This window comes from Notolepis coatsorum (assembly GCF_963971535.1).
Source record: "Notolepis coatsorum genome assembly, contig: SCAFFOLD_316, whole genome shotgun sequence".
NCBI classification, from domain to species: Eukaryota; Metazoa; Chordata; class Actinopteri; order Aulopiformes; family Paralepididae; genus Notolepis; species Notolepis coatsorum.
In genome coordinates, this window is record NW_028170473.1 from 176,510 (window position 1) to 202,130 (window position 25,621).

At 42.7% G+C, this 25,621-nt stretch overlaps 1 protein-coding gene across 1 annotated transcript; it reads right to left on the reverse strand.

Annotated features, from left to right (window-relative positions):
* On the reverse strand, positions 1 to 25,621 carry LOC311248516 (scavenger receptor cysteine-rich type 1 protein M130-like; the record flags this gene model as incomplete). Its single annotated transcript, XM_084339383.1, has 5 exons — positions 1 to 83; positions 2,061 to 2,360; positions 14,199 to 14,450; positions 24,042 to 24,335; positions 25,612 to 25,621. The coding sequence occupies 5 exons, from the start codon at positions 25,619 to 25,621 to the stop codon at positions 1 to 3; spliced, it is 939 nt and encodes a 312-aa protein (XP_084195509.1).

The window sequence follows — 25,621 nt, forward strand, 5'->3', positions numbered from 1 at the left end:
TTAAGTGTAGGGCCGGGGCAAACATAGACCAATGAAAGCCGATATGAGTCCAATGGTGCCACCCACGAGTCTCTTGAGTCTTCCTGAGATATGAAAGGGAGTGTGGGTGTGGTTTCAGAATAGGGGCGTGTTTAACCCAGACCAATTCATGTATAAGTCTGTACTGAGATGATTGACACCTCCCATAGTTGTGTGTCTGTGTGTTTCTCCAGTGGAAGTGTATGAGGCTCATTCATGGTCCTGTCTCTTTAAGAGAATTCAGCTACAGTGGGGAGTCCATTCATGTGCAAAAACGTTATGAAATCATATGGCATTATTAGAAGGATTTCTTCTCTTGTGAATCGCTCCTGTCTTTTGACACTTTATTATAGTTTGATATACCATTTATCGTATTGTAATATTATTTGGGCCAGTACTTTTCCTACTTCTCTTCATAAACTTTTTATATTGCAAAATAAATTAATAAGGCTTGCCATACTACTTCTAATCAATCTGCTCCTCTTTTTAGGCAACGTAAAATACTATCAATCTTTGATATTATTGTATAACAGATATGTATTGTTATGTTTAACTGCACCTTTAATTTAGATTTATTTCCTATTGTATTCCATAATTATTGCATGCCAAACTCCAGTATTCATTCATATCCAACGAGGCAATCAAATAATATTCATCATCATTTCTTCCACACAACATTAGGTCAGTTCAGTATAAGATTTAGAGTTCCTACAATTTGGAATTCAAAATCCTCTATAATAAAAAAGTGCTAATCTATTTCATCACTCAAATCCAGGCTTAAATATTTGTTTTTACTAATTATTAATGTTGTTGTTTTTGTTATTATTATTAATATTAGTTCGATTATTATTGTTATTATTATTATTATTATTATTATTATCATTATCATTATTATCATTATCATTATCATTATTATCATTATCATTATCATTATCATTATTATTATTATTATTATTATTATTATTATTATTATTATATTATTATTATCTTAAAGGGGAACTATCTTATAAATGTCCTTTTTCAGTGTTTAGCATTGTTTCCTAGCTATGTGAACTTATATTAATATGATCTATGTCTCTAATTATCATATTGGCGCATTCTTCCAATTCTCCTCTAACAATATTCACCCTCACTGAACTGAGTCATCTGAACATGTGCTGATCTGTGATGTCAGAGAGACACCGCTGCATGTTAATGTTCAGGTGAACCAGAACCAGTACCATTGTGATGTCAGAGAGACACCGCTGCATGTTAATGTTCAGGTGAACCAGAACCAGTACCATTGTGATGTCAGAGAGACACCGCTGCATGTTAATGTTCAGGTGAACCAGAACCAGTACCATTGTGATGTCAGAGAGACACCGCTGCATGTTAATGTTGAGACAGAAGATGAGCTGCACACAGTGGCACCTGCACTCTTGCCACATCAGCTCAAAACGGCTCGAGATCTTGAGGTAGAAAAATGCTGTTTTTGAGGACTTGATTAGAAATACAAAACAATGAATAAAAAAAATATATATATTACAGAGGTGTTCCATAGACTCACAGGAATTGTGTAAAAGTGCCCAAATAGTGAAAGAAATAGTAAAATAGTTCCCCTTTAATATTATGAAAACATTTTATGAACTTATTTTACTTTCACTTAAAAAGAAAAGTATCCAATGATTTAATTCATGAGTTGAGGCCCTGTATAGGCCCATCTGGGTCTCTTGCCTCTACTCAGCACCTTTATATACACTTTCTGTCATGGTCAATGTTTAATTTGTACTGTTTTGCTGAAATGGTGCAACATAAAGAAATAGGTGTGTATGTGTAGCGTCACTGTCAAACAAATGCCAATCCTACGCTCTGGGAGGAGTAGCATTGTGAGAAAGTGGTGGAATAATAATAAAGAAGAATATATACGATAGATGACAAGAGTGTGTGTGACCTAAGTCACCTAATGAATGAACAATGCAGATGTAACCCACTGACAGTCATTGAGACAGAGGGTGAGACTGTAAAGATCAGCAGCTGAATGTGATGTTATTGTTTAGAGTTACCTGAGCAGGTCACCTTCAGACTGAGAGAGTAATACTCAGACCACACTGTTCCTCTACACTCCCTCAGTGCAGACTCAGAGCCAGAACAGTCAGTGTGAAACCGCCATACAGGTTGTTTAGAACCATGCAGCCTCCATTCTATTGAAACAGCAGAGCCACAGTCCAGCTGCCTGCACACTACAGCTGCTGTCTTCATGGTCCATGACCCCGTGACTCCAGGTCTCCAGACTCCCTGGTGGTTGAGCTCCACTCTCCCAGCACAGCGGCTGCCTCCGTCCACCAACCTCACATCATCATGTTCTGCACAGAAACAAGAGAGAAACGACTACATTTAGAGACATGTTTATCTGTAATAAAAATAATGATTTTCATCCTTCTCTCTCATTTGATTGACACATCAAAGATCACCTTCCTCTTCGTAATATTTAAAACGTCTGATCTCTATTAACCCTTGTATGGTGTTTGCATTTATGTTACTCACCCAAAGTTCATGGGTCTGGTGGACCGACAACAATATTGGGATTTTAAAACAATAAATCCATAACAATTTATATAAATAGATTATATATATGTTCATCTCAATTACAAGCAATTTGTTTCTGCTAGATCACATTTATGAATAAAAGTGCTATTTGTGATAAAATGTGATGTCTGTTCAAAGAGAATCCAGCATAATCGAGACATGAATTTAATAAATCAGGTTAATGTCGAAAGAGATAAATGAAACAAGGTGGAGGCAGACAGTGAAGGTACACAGTGAACCTCTCCCCCATGCTGCTATGATGCCCTCAGTTCCCCAAGGGCATCAATAAAGGAATATCTTATCTTAGTGTTACCTACTGATTTGTCACTTTGAACTGCATGGCATCTGGCCTCCTTGTGTGTATTTTATGCATGTATCCATACCTATTATTAATATTATTATTAGGGCTTTAGATAGAAGTCTACTTGAATACATCACTATTATTATTAGGGCTTTGGAATGAAGTTTATCTGAATACATCACTATTATTATTATTATTATTATTATTATTATTATTATTAGGGCTTTACATAGAGGTTTACCTGAATACATCACTATTATTATTATCATTATCATTATCATTATCATTATTATTATTATTATTATTATTATTATTATTATTATTATTATTATTATGGCTTTAGTTATAAGTTTACCTGAATACATTACTATTATTATTAGGGCTTTATATAGAAGTTTATCTGAATACATCACTATTATTATTATTAGGGCTTTATATAAAAGTTTATCTGAATACATCACTATTATTAGGGCTTTATATAGAAGTGCATCTGAATACATCACTATTATTAGGGCTTTATATAGAAGTTTACCTGAATACATCACTATTATTATTAGGGCTTTAGATATAAGTTTATCTGAATACATCACTATTATTATTAGGGCTTTATATAGAAGTTTATCTGAATACATCACTATTATTATTATTATTATTATTATTAGGGCTTTAGATAGAAGTCTACTTGAATACATCACTATTATTATTAGGGCTTTGGATTGAAGTTTATCTGAATACATCACTATTATTATTATTATTATTATTATTATTATTATTATTATTATTATTATTATTATTATTATTATTATTAGGGCTTTACATAGAGGTTTACCTGAATACATCACTATTATTATTATTAGGGCTTTATATAGAAGTTTACCTGAATACATCACTATTATTATTATTATTATTATTATTATTATTATTAGGGCTTTATATAGAAGTTTACCTGAATACGTCACTATTATTATTATTATTATTATTATTATTATTATTATTATTATTATTATTAGGGCTTTAGATAGAAGTTTACCTGAATATATCACTAGTATCATTAGGGCTTACACTGCTAATAAACTATAATATATAGTTATGTAACACTGCTAATTCAACTATAATATACAACTATGTAACACTGTTAATTACACTATAATATATAATATACATTCTACATGCTGTTGTGACATGTTAGTGATGTTAATACTTGAAAACGTTTGAAATTAAAATCGCAACTATTATGCAACACTCTGAAAAATATTTATTTATGACCAGATGCCATTTTGGGTGCTGCAGTGTGTTGTTTGTTTAAGTGAGTGTGTGCGTGTGGGTGTGTGTGCTATGTGCAATTGATGGTTGTTGCATAGTGTTTATTGTTCGTTGAGCAGCCTGATGGCCTGGGGATAGAAGCTTCTTCTGCGTCTTTCTGTGCTCGCCTTAACACTCCGGTATCGCTTGCCTGACCGCAGCAGTTCAAAGAGGCAGTTGTTCGGGTGGCTGGAGTCCTTGATGATTCTCTTCGCCTTCCCCCTGCACCGCTTGTTGTAAATGTTCTGGAGGGTGGGAAGCCCCCCTCCAATTGTGCGTTCGGCTGAACGTGTCACTCTTTGTAGTCTGCTACGGTCTTGTGCAGTGCTATTCCCAAACCAGGAGGTGATGTTGCCAGTCAGGATGCTCTCTATTGTACATGAGTAGAAGTTCCTAAGGATCTTCTGACTGACTTGGAACTTCCTTAGGCGCCTGAGGAAGTAGAGGCGTTGTCGTGCCTTCTTCACAACACTGTCAATGTGTGTGGTCCATGTCAAGTCCTCGGATATGTGGGCTCCGAGGTACTTGAAACTGTTCACTCTCTCAACCGGTGCCCCGTCGATGCTGAGGGGGCTGTAGTCCTTGACCCCCGACCTCCTGAAGTCCACAATAATCTCTTTTGTTTTGCTGACGTTCAGGGAGAGGCAGTTCTCCTGACACCACTGTGACAGATTCTCTACCTCTTCCAGGTAGGCCCTCTCGTCGTTGGCAGAGATCAGGCCCACTACTACTGTGTCATCAGCAAATTTGATGATTGTGTTGTTGTTCCGCTATGTAACACTGTTAATTAAACTATAATATAGAGCTATGTAACACTGCTACCTAAACTATAATATAGATAGAGCTATGTAACACTTTTCATTAAACTATAATATAGAGCTATGTAACACTGCTAACTAAATTATAATATAGAGCTATGTAACACTTTTCATTAAACTATAATATAGAGCTATGTAACACTGCTAACTAAACTATAATATAGAGCGATGTAACACTTTGAATTAAACTATAATATAGAGTTATGTAACACTGCTAACTAAACTATAATATAGAGCTATGTAACACTTTGAATTAAACTATAATATAGAGCTATGTAACACGGCTAACTAAACTATAATATAGAGGTATGCAACACTGCTAACTAAACTATAAAATAGAGTTATGTAACACTGCTAATTGAACTATAATATAGAGGTATGTAACACTGCTACCTAAACTATAATATAGAGCTATGTAACACTGCTAACTAAACTATAATATAGATCTATGTAACACTAGTAACTAAACTATAATATCAAGCTATGTAACACTGCTAACTAAACTATAATATAAAACAATGTAACACTTTTAATTAACTGCATCGCATAAAGGCATTTTTGGCACAATGAAATGTAGGCTACATGACATGACATGTTTTTACGGGGGGCAGCTGCATTGGGGGACGCAGGACTCATCCTGGCCACGCCGGGCGGGGTCAGTCTTAACCTAGTGTCCACCAGGTGTCAGCCATGCTCTGCTGTACTGGTCACCTGTAGGCCCCAGCATTCCTAGGAAGCTCACTGGCGGATGCCTCGGCAGACCTGGCCCAGAACTTTCTGGTGTAAGAATGGGTGTGGCAGACTTACCGTCACAGGGGGGGGTCCACCCAGCGGGTGGGCCGTGACGGAGCTGTTTCATACAGCTGGCCCTTGTGGCACCCTCTGTGACTTGTGCGTTTTGGGGTAACTGCGCCCCACTACGCATGGTCGGAGTCCTACCCCCCGCACCTCGTTAGGAGGGGCGAGGGGGCCGGGACCCCACCCGTGTTTTTAATTAATCGCAAATTAATCACATTTTATTTTATTTTCTAAATCTACCTTAAATTGGTCTTTTTCAAGTTTTAATACTCTTATCAACATGAGTCAACAAATGCTTGCTTTATGGAGCCATTTAACACAAAAGGATGACCCTCATGTATTGCAAATTTGCATCAAATTCAAAACAGAGTGATGCACAAAATAACTTAAAAGAAAATAATAATTTAAAACAATGAATAAAGGACTCACACCCCTCCCCCTCTTTTTCTCTCACACACACACAAACACTCTCCCAGCTCTCTTTCTCTCTTGCCCCTTCCTCATCTCTCTCACCCCCCCCCTCTTTTTCTCTCACACACACACAAACACTCTCCCAGCTCTCTTTCTCTCTTGCCCCTTCCTCATCTCTCTCACCCCCCCCTCTTTTTCTCTCACACACACACAAACACTCTCCCAGCTCTCTTTCTCTCTTGCCCCTTCCTCATCTCTCTCACCCCCCCCCCCCTCTTTTTCTCTCACACACACACAAACACTCTCCCAGCTCTCTTTCTCTCTTGCCCCTTCCTCATCTCTCACCCCCCCCCTCTCTCTCTCTCTCTCTCTCTCTCACACACACACTTTGAATCAGAAACAAACAAAGTATCAATGGGTCTCATTCTCCAACATTTTCCAAAGACTTCTCTTAGGGCAACCATCTTGGAACCGACTGAGACAGAATCGACGACAAGTTCACTCTGATTCCCCAACGCGTGGGGAAGATGTCTTAAGTGGCTCAAACGATCACAGCTGGGATGCCGGCCAGGGGCGGGGCTAGGGGGTGGCTACTTGGGCTCAAGCCCCGAATGTTTTCTGAAAAGCCCCGAATCTATTTTAAAAAAAATAAGAAAAAATGATTTTTCTTTTTGACAATTCATCATTGTTACATGAAAATATGTTTGCACCAGATTTAGCAGAAGCTAATTTCCATCTGTGGTCTATCCAGATGCTAACTGTATTTGAGTGAGTTAAGTCTTGGTGTCATGGTAGACTCAGACCTAAGCTTTAAATCACAATCAACAAGTTGACAAAAACTTAATTCTTCCACCTTAGAAACATAGCTAAAGTACGGCCATTTATAAATCAAAAGGACGCTGAAAACCAGATCCATGCCTTTATTTCAAGCCAACTCGACTACTGTAATGCACTCCTTACCGGCCTCCCGAAAAAATACGATGATAACTATTTTATTGCAATGCACTATTGCATTATTTTATTCTATTTTACTAACTATTTTATTGCACTGCACTATTTTACTTTGTATCAGTGAATCATAGACGCCTGGCCATAAGAGCATTCGGAGCATCTCTGCTCTCCCACTATTGAACTTGGGGGAGCAAAGGTATGCTCTTGCTCCACCACTTTTTGATCATATGAAAAATATGATATATCCGCCCCCAATATATAAATCTAACCATAACTATGTTATGGTTAACTGAGTTTTATAGTGAAAAGAGCAGCTTTATTGGTCAAGATTGAAGGCTCTATATTGCAGGAAATTGCACGTACAGGTTAATTAAATTCAAAAAAAATCTGCCGTGGAGGGGGTCGTGCCTGACCCCCTCGAAACCACCCCTTGCCGGATCTCCTATAATCCTAAATCCGCCCCTGATGCCGGCAATGAGGAATGTCACTATGAATGCGCGTTCCTGTCTAGGTCATCCTCATACAAGACATGCCTCCGAGAGCTCCTTATAAGCCAGGCTCTGTGCCGTTTGCAAATGAAATCGCAAAAAGTCGAGAGTTTAGACACACCTGTCCAGCTCATTAAATGCAACTGATGCGATGCAGCCGTGTAAAAATGGTGGCGGAAGTGCTTTGCGACCGATCAAAATGAGATTCGATTAATGTATTGTCATCATATATACAGGCTACAGGTGCGGCTGGGTAGCGCAGTGGAGAATGCACTCGCCTACCACCGCAGAGATCGGTGGGATCTCTGGGATCGAATCCAGCTGTCAGCGGTACCTCTGGCTTGGTCAGTCGTCCCTACTAACACAATTGGCAGTGTTAGTGGGTAGGAAGCCAGTGGGGTGTGTGTTCTGGTCATTGTAAACAGCGACTCCTACTGGTCGGTCCGGGCGTCTGTTCAGCAGGGAGGGGATCGGGGGGAAATAGCATGAACTTCCGCATGTGTTACGTTCCCCCGGTGAGAGTCCTCGCTATCAGGTGAAGAGAAGCGGCTGGCGACTCCACATGTATCGGAGGAGGCGTGTGGTAGTCTACACCCTCCCTAGGCCGACAGTGGGGCAATGCACGCAACGACCAGGAAGGAAATTGACATAACGACTAAATTGGGATAAAAAAAATTATTATAACATATATTTTTTTTAAATATATATATACAGGCTACTACAGCTCATGGCCACCTGCCGCAGCGCACACACACATACACACACACACACACGCGCGCGCGCGCGCTCGCTCGCAGTACTGTATAATGAATGAACGCAGTAGGCTTATATTATTCTAATGACTTGTTTTATTATGAAATCACAGATACTGCGCTGCCTATAGTAGTACAGTCCACCAGTCCGCTGCCCGACTCTGGTGGCCTTAATATGTGTACTGTATTTACTGTACCTATAGGGCAGAGCATATATATAGTATCTACTAAATCCTAATTAAACAAGTAATTAGAATAATATAAGCCTACTGTTCATTCATTAGACACATAGGCTACATAGTGTATTCCAATATCTGTTTTATTGATTAATGATATATTTGAAAGAATGCAGGTTATAGCTGTATAAAACAAATGTCTGTCCCATTGTACCAATCAATGGGATATATTGCATGTTGGCTATAATGATTTTATAAAAAAGAGAGAGATTAAATGCATGGCCATATAAGTATTTATACATTCATGTGACATCACAGCATACATATTTGTATAGCCCAGTGTTTCCTGAAAACAGATATGTACAGTGTTCAGGTTATACATCTATCATTACACAATTACAACCAAAATAGGAAGAAACTCTGCGTGTCTCTCTCTCTGTGTATGTGTGTCTCTCTGTGTGTGTGTGTGTGTCTCTCTCTCTATGTGTGTCTCTCTCTCTCTCATGCTATCTCTCTCTCTGTGTCTGTCTGTCTGTCTGTCTGTCTGTCTGTCTGTCTGTCTGTCTGTCTGTCTGTCTGTCTGTCTGTCTGTCTGTCTGTCTGTCTGTCTGTCTGTCTGTCTGTCTGTCTGTCTGTCTGTCTGTCTGTCACTCTCTCTGTCTCTCCCCCAATTAAACTGTCCTACTCTACATCACCAGCATGTTTAGCAGTAAGTCACTTGTTCCTTCCTCTACTAAACAGGTCCGTAATTTTCAAATATTGTTCTGCGTCTTTTACTAGCAATTTTTGTTTTTTAATTCTAGATTTTTCCGCTCCACCATTTCCTTTTTTTACAGGGGCCAATTTCGAATTGCATATCATTCTTGGTTGACACTGAAGTTAGAAAAATGCCATCCGAATTATGAAAAAGCTTTCTTGATGGAGAAACAGTGTATCAAAAATCTGAAAGAAGGAAAGATAGCCTACTGTTTGAAATTCTCCCAGTTGTTAGATTACTGCTTCCCTCTGCTGATCAGCTCTTCCACCTTAGAGCTATATATCCAGGCAGCCTCACGTTGTTCACTAAGCACAACATTTGACGACACAGAAGCGAATCTTCATTCAAACAGCAATGGCAGGCAGCTCGCACAGTAGAAGCAATCGTCCGTGTTATCTGATTTGGAGAGTATTCCCTCATTAAAAGGACAACAAAAAACATCTCTGAAGGCTTATATTGTCAGAGAATAGGCTACGGTGTCAGAGAATTAGGAGAATTAGGCTATGCGGTATGCTCCAAACGCACCCGCGCACACACACTATTGTCACCTATGTGTGTCGTTGCGCTCTGGGTAGTGTATCTGTAGTAGAGCACTGTGTAGGCTACATCGTCTGGACGGACAGTTTCTGTGCGAGCGAGCATGCATACTAAGGAATTTAATCCTGCCGGCACCACTGCCGGCCCACACACTGGCCCACACACTGGCCCACACACTGGCCCACACACTGGCCCACACACTGGCCCACACACTGGCCCACACACTGGCCCACACACTGGCCCACACACTGGCCCACACACTGGCCCACACACCGGCCCACACACCGGCCCACACACTGGCCCACACACTGGCCCACACACTGGCCCACACCGGCCCACACACCAGCCCACACTCTGGCCCACACACTGGCCCACACACCAGCCCACACACCAGCCCACACACCGGCCCACACACCGGCCCACACACCGGCCCACACACCAGCCCACACACCGGCCCACACACCGGCCCACACACCGGCCCACACACCAGCCCACACTCTGGCCCACACACTGGCCCACACACTGGCCCACACACTGGCCCACACACTGGCCCACACCGGCCCACACACTGGCCCACACACTGGCCCACACACCAGCCCACACACCAGCCCACACTCTGGCCCACACACCAGCCCACACACCAGCCCACACACTGGCCCACACACTGGCCCACACTCTGGCCCACACACTGGCCCACACACCAGCCCACACACCGGCCCACACACCAGCCCACACACCAGCCCACACACCGGCCCACACACCAGCCCTACCCTACCAAAGTGGGCCGATCGGAGTGGACTAAATGGGCCAGTCGAACCCCCCCATCAAAAAAAATAAAAAACCAGCCCATTTTACTTCCGGCCCATCGGGATTCGTCCCGAACGTCCCGATGGCCAGTCCTGCATGGGGCAGCGCTCCACTTATGAAAATAGTTATGATATTACCTACAAGCTGACCACTACCGAATTAACCACATCATCACTTATGAAAATAGTTGTGGTTATGATATAAGCTACAAACTAACCACCACAGAAATAACCACATCATCACTTATGAAAATAGTTGTGGTTATGATATTACCTACAAGCTGACCACCACAGAAATAACCACATCATCACGTGTGAAAATAGTTGTGGTTATGATATTACCTACAAGCTGACCACTACAGAATTACATTACAAAGCATCACACCTCTGTGCTGCAATGCCAGGTAGTCCATTCACACAGACGCTGGGGCAAACCAACCCTGGGAATTTCAATATACCTGCTGCCGGCATAATGCTGCATCAACTTTCACCCCCCATTCCCCAATACTCAATATTTCAGCTGATGCTGAAACCCTAATTCATGCTTTTGTCTCATCACGTCTAGACTACTGTAATGCACTTTTTTCAGGCCTACCTAATTCAAGCATCAAAAATCTTCAACTCGTGCAAAATGCGGCTGCACAGATACTAACTAAAACTAGAAAATGTTATCACATCACACCAGTTTTGTCCGCCCTACACTGGCCTCCTATTCAAGCCCGAGCTGACTTTAAAGTGCTGCTTGCACCGCTCTATCTATCCGATCTCATCTCTCGATACTTCTCGTGCTCTGCGCTCACAAAATGCGGGGCATCTATAGAAATCTGCCGGCCACAGAGCCTTTGTCTACCGCGCGCTCCCTACCTGTGGAACAAATTACCTGCCGTCGTCAGGGGCGCCTGCTCTGTCGAAGCTTTTAAATCCCTGCTTAAGACCCATCTTTTCTCTCTCTCCTTCAACCTACCCTGATCTCACCTGGTCGGGGACTGACCCTTCGATTAACCTTTTCCGCCTGTGCGGTCCATCGGTGGACCGCAAATGACACCTGGTCATAAATCAATATCTCCAGATTGTTCTATAAAAGTAGCGATTTTATTTTCAAACGTATTCAAGTATAAACATCATAACCATGTCACAACAGCATGTATAATGTATATTATCATAAATACGTTAGTTTAGGAATAGGTTAAAGTGTTACTAGATAGATTTTCCTTTTCGAAATGTCTGTATATTTTGCGAGAGGCGACCATTTTGGAAAACCTTGAATCATGGGAATTGTAGTTTTTTTGCAGCCATTTTGTAGTGGACTTCCAGAGCTCTGGATCTGCGTTGCAATTTTTCAAAACTACACTTCCTGAACAGATCTATGGGGTTCAAGGTTCATAGTTCTGTATGCATTATTTTAATAACTCATATTATTCGGGATAATATACCACAAAATGTAACGTTATTGACAAATATTGAAATGCAGTTATTTTCTCTTCCCTATTGTTAGCATGCAGCAACAATTAGATCAGAAATTAGTTTCAAAACGGTTGCACTGTGGTGAAAATAAAAAAGTACAGTCGATTTCATTATCTGCACGCCTGGTGATACTAAATCCAAATTGAACTCTGCCATTTGAAAGATAATATATGTATATATAAATGTGCAAATTGGCTATAATAAGGTAATTTATAAGCCTGCTATTCTATATTCTATAATAATATTTCAAATTGCATTGGTCCGGATGGGAGAATTCAGTACTGTATCTACAGAACCTTCTGTTTAATCATCTTCCCTTTATTCATTTCCTTAGATTTTTTGTACATATGATCTCAAGAAGGTACTGAACAAGATCAGTGGCAGTTTCTAATGTTTGGTCATTATTAGCATGGTGTTATTCCCTGTCAAAGATGCAAAGAAAAATCATAATTCATATTCTCTTTTGTTTCATCACAATTTAAGCAAGCCTAGTAATATACACAATATTTCTGACACTTGTAATACATTCACTGAGGTCCACAGAAATCCCTAGATACCAAGAATATGCAAATTGATCTTGTAGAAGTGGATCAATATTCCATTTACTTTTCCATTTATTTTAGGCGGATTTTCAGAAAATAGGCTCCGGGTGAAAGAGGTTAATCTCTCTAGTTTAGTTAGGATGTCTATTTTCTCCCATGTCTGCTTTTCTGCAGACATGGGAGAACCTTTTTAACCTCTGTCTCTGTCTCAACTGGTCCCATGGAACAGCTTCATACTGCCTTCTGTCTGGCCTGCAGTGCTGAACCTTCTGAGTGGCTTCTCCTGCCCCCACGGGACATACGGCCCTGAGCTATTGTCTTGTATCTCACCCTGTATCCATACGCTTGCAGTAGTTCTTTCTATTACTCAATTTCACTATTTTCTTATATACTATGATTCTACTGTCACCATGTATGCATATGCTCACTACATGTATTTATTGCTCCATCTCCGCCCACTACAAACATGGGAACTCTCTAACCCCTGTCCCAACCCCCCCCCCCCATCTTTTTGAGTGGTTGTCTCGTAGTGTTGACCAAGGTGGTGGATGTCTCGGGGTCTTGGCCAAGATTGCAGTGACTGTTCTACGTGCACCACAAGCCCACGGATCAGCTTCTTACCATCTTCTGTCCGTGGTCTGTCAACATGGTTCAGACGTGGAGTTCATTGCTGGGTTAAGTACTTCTATTCTATTCACATAATATGCTTACTACATATAAATATTCTATTCACATATATGCTTACCACTTGTATCTATTGCTATGTCCGCCCATCACAATCACGCAAACTGTCTAACGCCTGTCCCGTCTCTCTGTCTCTGGCTGTCTTGGAGTGATGACTGGAGTGTCGGACGTCCCGTGATGATGACCGGGAGGATGTGACCCTCTGCGCCGCCCCTTTGCCTCAAATAGATCCGCTATCAGCTCTATCTTTAATCTTTCAAAATGTTCAGTTGCTATCGCATGCACTCACTCACACATGTGAGTGCATGCTTTACCAACTGCTCGCCTGTTTTACTGCAACACTACTATCACCGACATCTAAGAAGGGAGATCCCCCCTTGAATGGCCCTTCTAAGGTTTCTCTCCTCCACATTGCCTGTAGTGCATTTTTTGCAGTGCAGTTTTAGTGAGTTTTTCCTTACCTTCGCGTGGGGTATGTCTGGGAGTGTTGCATTTATTTTGCATTTATTTTACATTTTTTGGACTTTATGGTGTTTTGTTCTTGACCTATTGTGATGTTTCTTCTTGAATTGTTTAAAGAAGATGTGTCCGGCCCATGGGGACATTACCGTGTGTTGTCTGGCCTTACAAATACATTTGATTTTATTTGATTTTATTTATTAAATCAGCTTGATTGGGACATACTGTTTTTATTTAAAAACATGAAATAATGTTTTGAATATAGTCAGTAAATAAATAAATGCAAATACTATATTTAAACCAGTTATATCATTATTAAAAGTGTAAATCCTAATTAAATCAATGAGTAATTCATAATGTTTTCCATACCTGAGCAGGTGAGGCCAACAGTCTTGCCAGGTGAGCTGGTGTTTCTACCTGAGTCAGAGGTAACACAGTCCAGGAGATGGGACTCGAGTTCTTTGGTCCCGATTGGAGCCTCTCCTTCTCCATAGAGCGCCCCCTGGAGGGCTGAAAGAGCCCCACAGCCAAGCTGCCTACAGACCACCTCTGCATCCTGCTTGTCAAAGTCAGCTTCACATAGTGACCTCCACGCCTGATCGGACTTCATCTCCACTCTGCCTGAACACAGACCAGATCCATTCACAAGCCTCACAGACTCTGTACCTGTACCTGTACCTGTACCTGTACCTGTACACACACACACACACACACACACACACACACACACACACACACACACACACACACACACACACACACACACACACACACACACACACACACACACACACACACACACACACACACACACACACACACACACACACACACACACACACACAGTCAGAGAGAGAAAAAAGAGTCAGAAACAGAGAGTGAGAGCAGAGCATGTCTGCAGAGTGTAGTACCAAATGGATACATTGAGGAATAAAAAAAAATACTAGACACAGCGGATCAATTTAGCCACTTTACATATTGAGCGTCATTATGTCAAATGTCCTATGTCACTGGTAATACCGGTGTTGTCATGAGTTTATTAGTCATGGGAAATTTCACATCACCGCGGCAACCTTAGTCCGGTCTCATTATTCTGACAAATCCACACGCAGGCTGATGCATTGTCAGCAATTCACATCAGCCATCTGGTGTCATACAGCTGTCTTAACGGATTTATTGATTTTAAATGCTGAAGGATGTTTTCTAATTACTCTGTTGCACTTGCCTAAGTCTATGTTAATTGATTTCTGTCAAAACTACCTGTAGGACTGACATCAAAACTACCTGTAGGACTGCTGTTCATAAGTTCAGTTAAAAATAAATATATATAGAGAGAGCACACGTACAGATGACAAGTATAGTATGAGAAGGTAGACATGTATATTCATAATTCATTATGTGCCAATATTAAATCGATTTGCTTTGAAGGCACAACAATTGCATTTCCAAATAATATTGGGTTAGAAAAAACCTTTGCTGGATGAATATTACTTCCTTTAACGTACGGTTATGTCTATAACGTACGGTTATGTCTATAACCTTAGTTATATGAGTATGGTGGACGCTCTGCGTCCTACTGGAATACAACCCTGTATCAGTACTAGCACTGAATAAATGTCCACATGCACCTTTACACCTATCCGCCTGGCCACACCCCCATCCGCTCCTATAAGCAGGGGTGTGGTCATACTAACAGCTCCTTCCCCAGACTTTCACCACAAGGCGAAAACCACGGGGTCCTCAGCGCGTCCGACGCAGAGCGTCCGCCATACTCATATAACTATGGTTATAGACATAACCATACATTATATATCTTATGGCTACCGCTCTGCGTCCTACTGCAATACAGGAGCTGAGCAGAGCGGAAGCTCGACAAATACACCCACTGAGGCACCCCACAACCATCAGAACCGGGGAGGACCCGAGCACCCCGGACCCCCCTAGTGGAGGATGGGAGGGAATCGGATCCGACTGTGCGAAGAGGGGTCTAGCAACTCAAACACACAGGGTGAGCAGACCGTGGGACTTACCTCCACATAAGAACCCACGACTACACAAACGCGCAACCCACACGCCACTAGGGAACGAACGGGAATCAAATAAAAAAAGCCGGTCACAACCCCCAACATCACGGGGTCAAGGGCAAACCCAACCCTGTGGCAAGGCCGTAGCAGCGGAGTGCGAAGGAGGACAGGAAGGGACTGGACCCCCCGGAAAAAGGGGGGCCTGATGAGGCCAATGACGCCGAAGCACCCCACCAGGCGGTCACTAGTGACACCACCCCCCACATCGCCAGCGTATTCGGACAGGGCCCATCCAAGAGCAGGCCCTTCCCCCCAACAGCACGCCGCCCCGAAGCACTCAAAACGCTACACCCACAGCGGGACCAGACAGCGCACCGGGGAGACAACCATCAAAAGGTTGATCCCTCAATCCAGGCAACAGGCCACTCGATCCGAGCCTGGATCACTGCGGACTAGACAGGCGCCAAAGGGGTCTGCTGAAAACAGCACCCCGGCGGAAGGGGCGTATGCTGGTATGCTGTGCAACATGTCGCAGCCTCCACAAACCTCCCCCCCCCGACCGTCTAGAGGGGCCGAGGCAGAGAAGGCTGACACGATTGGCAGATGTCATGAAAGGTGCCGGGGCACACTCACAGGCAGACAGGGCCAAACCCGGCCTACCCCGAGAGTTGACTCCGCTACCAACACACCAGGGAACCAACCACCCCCTTGGTTCTAACATGAGGTGGTTGTTCCTATAACCCCCCAAGAAAAACTCCAAAACACAACTGCGGGTATACACTGGCTATACCACAGTACAAGTGTTTGAGTTTTCAAGAAGGGGTTAACCCAGGCCAGCAGGTCAAAAATAAATCCAGACCTGAGCCCGGCGGACCGGGACGTACACAGGGATGCCAGAGGGATTCCACAAGAACCACCTCAACAGCCCCCTCCCAGCCCCGCCAAGCAGGAGAAGAGAGGGGCGAAAAAGAATGGAGAAGGACCAGGCTCCTTTAGCACAGCGCAAGGTACAAGTTAAACTCTGAGGAGACTCCCTCACTGAGAGGGAGGCTCTGAACTCACCGAGGAGGCTCTGAAACTCCCTGAGGAGGAGGCTCTGAACCCACCGAGGAGGCTCTGAACCCACCGAGGAGGCTCTGAAACTCTGAGGAGGCTCCCTCACTGAGAGAGAGGCTCTGAACTCACCGAGGAGGCTCTGAAACTCCCTGAGGAGGAGGCTCTGAACACAACATGGACCAAGCAACAGTGAAGGATAACACGCAGTGACACAATCACGAACATCTCCATAACATCAACCCTGCAACGCCCAGGCCGACCCGGCATTTTCCCCCTGAAAAAGCACAAGTCCCTCAGGGTACCAGAACAGCAGATCTGTGCCCCGGTGGACAACGGGTTAACTGGATTGGTCCGCACGACCACACCCAGTCCCGTGCCCTAAACACGCTGCCATCCCCAGTCCCAGGAGGGGGGCAGGTACGCGTGTCGATCCAAAACATCATAGAGGGCGCCACCCAGACGGTCGGAACACAAGCACCGCGCCCGGTGGCCCACCCCAAGGCGTGAGAGCCCCCTACCAATGCTTGGATCTATTCCGTTAACACCCCCCAGAGATGAACGAGAATACGTCGAGACAAGCCTAGTAAACTGGCGCTCGGAAGAGACAACTCCATCCCAGTTGCCCCATAAAACGCTGTTTAATGATGAGCAACCAAGGCGCGCAAGCCCATGTGTGGTTCCTATCAGAAGCACCCAGGGCCAGCACTACATACACGTCGAGACCCAAAACATATCAATGGTAATTCAAACAAGAACCCAGATACAGTTCCTCCAAGCCGCCTGGGAGAACGACAAGAAGCCGCCTTTTTACAGACAAAAAACACGGACATGGGTCCCATATGATGCGGCTGAGGGAAAAAACAACACCCCGTCAACCTGCTTCATAATAGAGGGGACGGGGCACCCCCAGAGTGACTTCCCACGTGAGCAATAAATCGAAGGTTTTACGTGATATTGAGTCACGTGATAAAAGGCTAAAGACACACATACACAGGGCGCAGCAGAACTCTTGAGTTCCCATGCACCGTAACACCATGACTTGACAACAACAGTGGTCCATATATGGAGCCTGTAAGAACTCATGGAAGTCAGTAACTAATAAAAACGCACCCAGTGACGTACTCTATGGCGGGGGGAATCCCATGACTCAACAGACCATTACAGGCGAGGAGTCGTAAGATAGCCAGCATGCTAACGGAGAAGCATATACCCTCAGGATAAGCTAACCCAACGCACGCTAGTCACAGACGACAACACGTCTGCGAATAGGGTTTATAAACAAGGCCGAAGGCTTACGTGTGAACTAGTGATGTGACGATTCATCGATTTGCATCGGTGCGCCGGCATACACGTTCACGATGCAAGTGCACCGGTGGAATAAGTCCGCGTCGGCAAAATGTCAGGCTGAACTCGCGATGCATCTTGTTGTAGCGTCTTTGCATCGGTCAAAAACCGATGCATTGATATAATTTCCTCTCATCCACTTGTCAGCAGTGCACTGTGACTGCACACACACACAGCAGATACTATTGCTTTGCTACTACATAAGGCGAGAGCCGCGTCACAGTTATCAACAAACAGTGGAAGTCGAGGAGACATGAATAGAATTGCTCAACATGCTAACGCTAGTAGCCTCTGCAACACCAGTAACATTAGTGAGGAGGGGGGGGGGGGGGTATATTGAAGACGCTTGACAACAGGGGTTCAAAGATAACTTCACATTTATTGGTTATTCATTTCTTAATTATATCGCTTCATGCAATCCATCCAGCCTGGCTCCGTGATGTTGACATAATGCTACGGTCGGAAAGTACTATAGACGCATCCTAGTGACCTAGTCTAGTGTGTGACATCATCAACTGTCGACGGGGTAGCTCAGACGGGGAGGGTCTCTCTCTCTCTCTCTCTCTCTCTCTCTCTCTCAGATTCAGATTCAGATTACTTTATTCACCATATTGTACAGGTACAAATGGAACGTGATTTGACATTTCAGTGCATGATTATTCACAAATAGGAACAACAAAATAATAATAATGATAAATAAATCTCGTGTGTTTTTAGCTAAAGTGGATAGAAAAGACAGTTTATGCAAAAGTCTTCTTAGGCACCCAAGAGTTTTTATATAAATTGTCTTACAGTAGATTCTTTTATTTTTAATAATAATATAAGCTGCATATAAGGAATACAACCAAATCCTCTGTCATACCATAAAATTGTATTATTTATTATTATTATTATTATTATTATTTTGCATCGTATCGCCCCGAATCGCATTATGTTGAATCAAATCGTATCGAATCGTATCGTATCTCAACAGGGGGTGAATCATATCGCATCGCATCGCCCGGTGCTTCAAATGTATCGTTAATGTATCGTATCGTTGGCACCGTATCGAGATGCACATCGCATCGGCCTCAGTGAGGAGATGCACATCCCTAGTGTGAACACAACACCCCTGTTTCATGTTTTAAGAAGAAAACACAGAAGATTGAGAGAGAGCCAAAAGACCCTGGGTACAAGCTAACATATGAGCACTTCCGTAGGTTAACACTCCAAGCTGTAGACTCAATGCCATTGTTTACCAATGTAACAGAATGCACACAACCCCTCAGACAACGGTAAACCTTACCACCATAAGAAGAAACAAATTTCTTCAGGATGAGGAAAGAAAAAACTTTCGACCAAGTGCTAGCCACAGGCCTTGCTAAGCACAACATATGTAGCGACCAGGCTAAATGACTAAAAGTCCTCCTCTCCTACCAACCCCAAACAAGCGAAGGTTCACACATCGTATCCCCAACATATATAGTGAATAAACACACAGTTTGTAACAAAAAATGGTGGCGGTGGCGACGGTCGCGGATCCCCGACAACGTGGCCTCCGTCGAACAGCACCGGCAGCGTCGGGTGGGGAAAATGGGGCTGAAGCACAGCGCGCTCCAACTCCATGTCCCTGCATGCAGCGGTCATCTGCTGCATGGCTGACCCGAACAGCCCAGCATCGGAGAAGGGGGCCGTGAGCAAGGGAAGGCATTTCTGCTCCGGCACCCGCGCCTGCTCCAGCCAAAGGTGGCGCTGGGATAGGGTGGCCAGGGCGCGTATCTTCCCGGCGGCGATTCCCTGCAGCTGTAACAGGTGCAGGATGGCTCCAGCCGCCTGGGCGTGAAGGACGTGATGGTGCTCGTTCAACGCTGACCCGCCCATCATCATCCCCGACATAAAGCGCGCCAGCTGCACCATGTTAGACGTCACAGCCAGGCTCTGCGTCGCGGCGATGAATGACTGGTTACCCCAGTTGGCCAACTGCCTAGCTGATTTCCCTGGGGGAACCGGCTTCCGCAACGGGACAAAGGATAGATGCCATCGGGCTATCAAGCCGAGGCACCCCCTCCTTCAATCCATGGAACAAACCCGCCACCCGCGTGGCACGTAGGCGGGGGTAAGGCCGGTGATGCGGGAGATTACCTGTCCCTGACGTACATAGGCCTCTATTGAGGGGAAGAATGGACAGACAACTTCCGTCTCCCTCACAGGACGACGTTGCCAGAGATGACCTATCAAGTCATCAGGGACAGGTGCAGGCAGTGGCTGTGGCAACGCCACGCCATTAGCAGCTGCGGCGGCCGCCATGAGCTCCGGGAACAAGGCACGTAATTCTCTATGCGTACCTCCCTCCTCGCAGCCCGCGTCCCTCCCGCACGGGAGGCGGCCACTCAGTGTGGCGCCACCATCCGACGGGGTTGATAGTAGGCCATCCCGTCCCCGAGTCGGAGGTTCTAACCCAACACCGAACGACGAGGGACCCCAAGGAGACATATCACACTCTACCACACCCTGAGGGGGAGAGTTCAAGTTCAAGTTCAAGTTCAAGTTCTTTAATAGTTGTCATACAGAAGTACAGAATACTTTCGTACAAAATGCTTCTTACTGTTACGCTCCAGAGACTGTGCTAGACAAGATAGTATCAAATAACATAATAACATAATATAGCATGAATTTAGAAGAAGAAAATGAGGTCACAGTGTTCGGTATAGACATATGTACAATGTTCTGAGTTACCATATAATATACAATACACAATACTATGCAGTGTACTAATGTACAGTACTATCTAGTGCAAAGCAGAAATGGGATGAGGTACAATTTTAGGTACAATTTACAGTAAGGTGTACGAGTTGTAGTGCAATCCTTCATCCATAAATATAAAGTGTGGGGAGTGGGCGCTACAGTGTGTTTGTTTAAAGTGGGTGTGTGCTATAAGTGTGTGGAGTGGGTGCTACAGTGTGTTTGTTTAAAGTGAGTGTGTGCGTGTGGATGTGTGTGCTATGTGCGTTTGGTGGTTGTTGTTGTGTAGTGTTCATTCATTGTTCGTTTAGCAGCCTGATGGCCTGGGGATAGAAGCTTCTTCTGAGTCTTTCTGTGCTCGCCTTGAGAGTGATATGTCTCCACCGGGTCGTCAAACAAGAGCGCTCCCGCTCCCTCCATAAAATCCTCTGTTTCCATCGGACAAGGAGACCGAGCAGAAGCACCCTCGTCTGGCTCCAGCAGATCCCCAAAGCCAGGACGTTCGCCCCTGCAGCTCACCATCTTACGACGGGAGCGAGCAGAGGCGAAGAGCTTGTGTCTCAGACCCATCCGCCGACGGCCCACCGACGGAGGAACCAGAGCTGGACCTAGGCCATCTCACAGGGGACGGCCTTGGTGCAACAGCTCCTCGGAGAGGCAAACTCTCCACCGGACGCTGCCCGGGTGCGTCTGACTGCCACGACCGTATGGAAAAGGGGCGGGACTTAAGTGTAGGGCCGGGGCAAACATAGACCAATGAAAGCCGATATGAGTCCAATGGTGCCACCCACGAGTCTCTTGAGTCTTCCTGAGATATGAAAGGGAGTGTGGGTGTGGTTTCAGAATAGGGGCGTGTTTAACCCAGACCAATTCATGTATAAGTCTGTACTGAGATGATTGACACCTCCCATAGTTGTGTGTCTGTGTGTTTCTCCAGTGGAAGTGTATGAGGCTCATTCATGGTCCTGTCTCTTTAAGAGAATTCAGCTACAGTGGGGAGTCCATTCATGTGCAAAAACGTTATGAAATCATATGGCATTATTAGAAGGATTTCTTCTCTTGTGAATCGCTCCTGTCTTTTGACACTTTATTATAGTTTGATATACCATTTATCGTATTGTAATATTATTTGGGCCAGTACTTTTCCTACTTCTCTTCATAAACTTTTTATATTGCAAAATAAATTAATAAGGCTTGCCATACTACTTCTAATCAATCTGCTCCTCTTTTTAGGCAACGTAAAATACTATCAATCTTTGATATTATTGTATAACAGATATGTATTGTTATGTTTAACTGCACCTTTAATTTAGATTTATTTCCTATTGTATTCCATAATTATTGCATGCCAAACTCCAGTATTCATTCATATCCAACGAGGCAATCAAATAATATTCATCATCATTTCTTCCACACAACATTAGGTCAGTTCAGTATAAGATTTAGAGTTCCTACAATTTGGAATTCAAAATCCTCTATAATAAAAAAGTGCTAATCTATTTCATCACTCAAATCCAGGCTTAAATATTTGTTTTTACTAATTATTAATGTTGTTGTTTTTGTTATTATTATTAATATTAGTTCGATTATTATTGTTATTATTATTATTATCATTATCATTATCATTATCATTATCATTATCATTATCATTATCATTATTATTATTATTATTATTATTATTATTATTATTATTATTATTATATTATTATTATCTTAAAGGGGAACTATCTTATAAATGTCCTTTTTCAGTGTTTAGCATTGTTTCCTAGCTATGTGAACTTATATTAATATGATCTATGTCTCTAATTATCATATTGGCGCATTCTTCCAATTCTCCTCTAACAATATTCACCCTCACTGAACTGAGTCATCTGAACATGTGCTGATCTGTGATGTCAGAGAGACACCGCTGCATGTTAATGTTCAGGTGAACCAGAACCAGTACCATTGTGATGTCAGAGAGACACCGCTGCATGTTAATGTTCAGGTGAACCAGAACCAGTACCATTGTGATGTCAGAGAGACACCGCTGCATGTTAATGTTCAGGTGAACCAGAACCAGTACCATTGTGATGTCAGAGAGACACCGCTGCATGTTAATGTTCAGGTGAACCAGAACCAGTACCATTGTGATGTCAGAGAGACACCGCTGCATGTTAATGTTCAGGTGAACCAGAACCAGTACCATTGTGATGTCAGAGAGACACCGCTGCATGTTAATGTTCAGGTGAACCAGAACCAGTACCATTGTGATGTCAGAGAGACACCGCTGCATGTTAATGTTCAGGTGAACCAGAACCAGTACCATTGTGATGTCAGAGAGACACCGCTGCATGTTAATGTTCAGGTGAACCAGAACCAGTACCATTGTGATGTCAGAGAGACACCGCTGCATGTTAATGTTGAGACAGAAGATGAGCTGCACACAGTGGCACCTGCACTCTTGCCACATCAGCTCAAAACGGCTCGAGATCTTGAGGTAGAAAAATGCTGTTTTTGAGGACTTGATTAGAAATACAAAACAATGAATAAAAAAAATATATATATTACAGAGGTGTTCCATAGACTCACAGGAATTGTGTAAAAGTGCCCAAATAGTGAAAGAAATAGTAAAATAGTTCCCCTTTAATATTATGAAAACATTTTATGAACTTATTTTACTTTCACTTAAAAAGAAAAGTATCCAATGATTTAATTCATGAGTTGAGGCCCTGTATAGGCCCATCTGGGTCTCTTGCCTCTACTCAGCACCTTTATATACACTTTCTGTCATGGTCAATGTTTAATTTGTACTGTTTTGCTGAAATGGTGCAAAATAAAGAAATAGGTGTGTATGTGTAGCGTCACTGTCAAACAAATGCCAATCCTACGCTCTGGGAGGAGTAGCATTGTGAGAAAGTGGTGGAATAATAATAAAGAAGAATATATACGATAGATGACAAGAGTGTGTGTGACCTAAGTCACCTAATGAATGAACAATGCAGATGTAACCCACTGACAGTCATTGAGACAGAGGGTGAGACTGTAAAGATCAGCAGCTGAATGTGATGTTATTGTTTAGAGTTACCTGAGCAGGTCACGTTCAGGCTGAGAGAGGAAGAATAAGACCTCACTGCTCCTCTACACTCCCTCAGTGCAGACTCAGAGCCAGAACAGTCAGTGAGAAACCTCCATACAGGTTGTTCAGAACCATCACTCTGTTCTATTGAAACAGCAGAGCCACAGTCCAGCTGCCTGCACACTACAGCTGATGTCTTCATGGTCCATGACCACACGACTCCTGGTCTCCAGACTCCCTGGTGGTTGAGCTCCACTCTCCCAGCACAGCGGCTGCCTCCTTCCAACCTCACATCATCATGTTCTGCACAGAAACAAGAGAAACAACTACATTTAGAGGCATGTTTATCTGTAATAATAATAATGATTTTCATCCTTCTCTCTCATTTGATTGACACATCAAAGATCACCTTCCTCTTCGTAATATTTAAAACGTCTGATCTCTATTAACCCTTGTATGGTGTTTGCATTTATGTTACTCACCCAAAGTTCATGGGTCTGGTGGACCGACAACAATATTGGGATTTTAAAACAATAAATCCAGAACAATTTATATAAATAGATGATATATATGTTCATCTCAATTACAAGCAATTTAAAAAGCATATATGCTTAATGTTTCGCATTTACCTCTGCTAGATCACATTTATGAATAAAAGTAGTATTTGTGATCAAATGTGATGTCTGTTCAAAGAAAATCCAGCATAATCGAGACATGAATTTAATAAATCAGGTTAATCTCGTAGAGATAAATGAAACAAGGTGGAGGCAGACAGTGAAGGTACACAGTGAACCTCTCCCCCATGCTGCTATGATGCCCTCAGTTCCCCAAGGGCATCAATAAAGGAATATCTTATCTTAGTGTTACCTACTGATTTGTCACTTTGAACTGCATGGTATCTGGCCTCCTTTTGTGTATTTTATGCATGTTTCCATACCTATTATTAATATTATTATTAGGGCTTTAGATAGAAGTCTACTTGAATACATCACTATTATTATTAGGGCTTTGGATTGAAGTTTATCTGAATACATCACTATTATTATTAGGGCTTTAGATAGAAATGTATCTGAATACATCACTATTATTATTATTAGGGCTTTATATAGAAGTTTATCTGAATACATCACTATTATTATTAGGGCTTTATATAGAAGTGTACCTGAATACATCACTATTAATATTATTATTATTATTAGGGCTTTAGATATAAGTTTATCTGAATACATCACTATTATTATTATTATTATTATTATTATTATTAGGGCTTTATATAGAAGTTTACCTGAATACATCACTATTATTATTATTATTATTATTATTATTAGGGCTTTAGATAGAAGTTTATCTGAATACATCACTATTATTATTATTAGGGCTTTAGATATAAGTTTACCTGAATACATCACTATTATTATTATTATTATTATTATTATTATTATTATTATTAGGGCTTTATATAGAAGTTTACCTGAATACATCACTATTATTATTATTATTATTATTAGGGCTTTAGATATAAGTTTACCTGAATACATCACTATTAATATTATTATTAGGGCTTTAGATAGAAGTTTACCTGAATACAT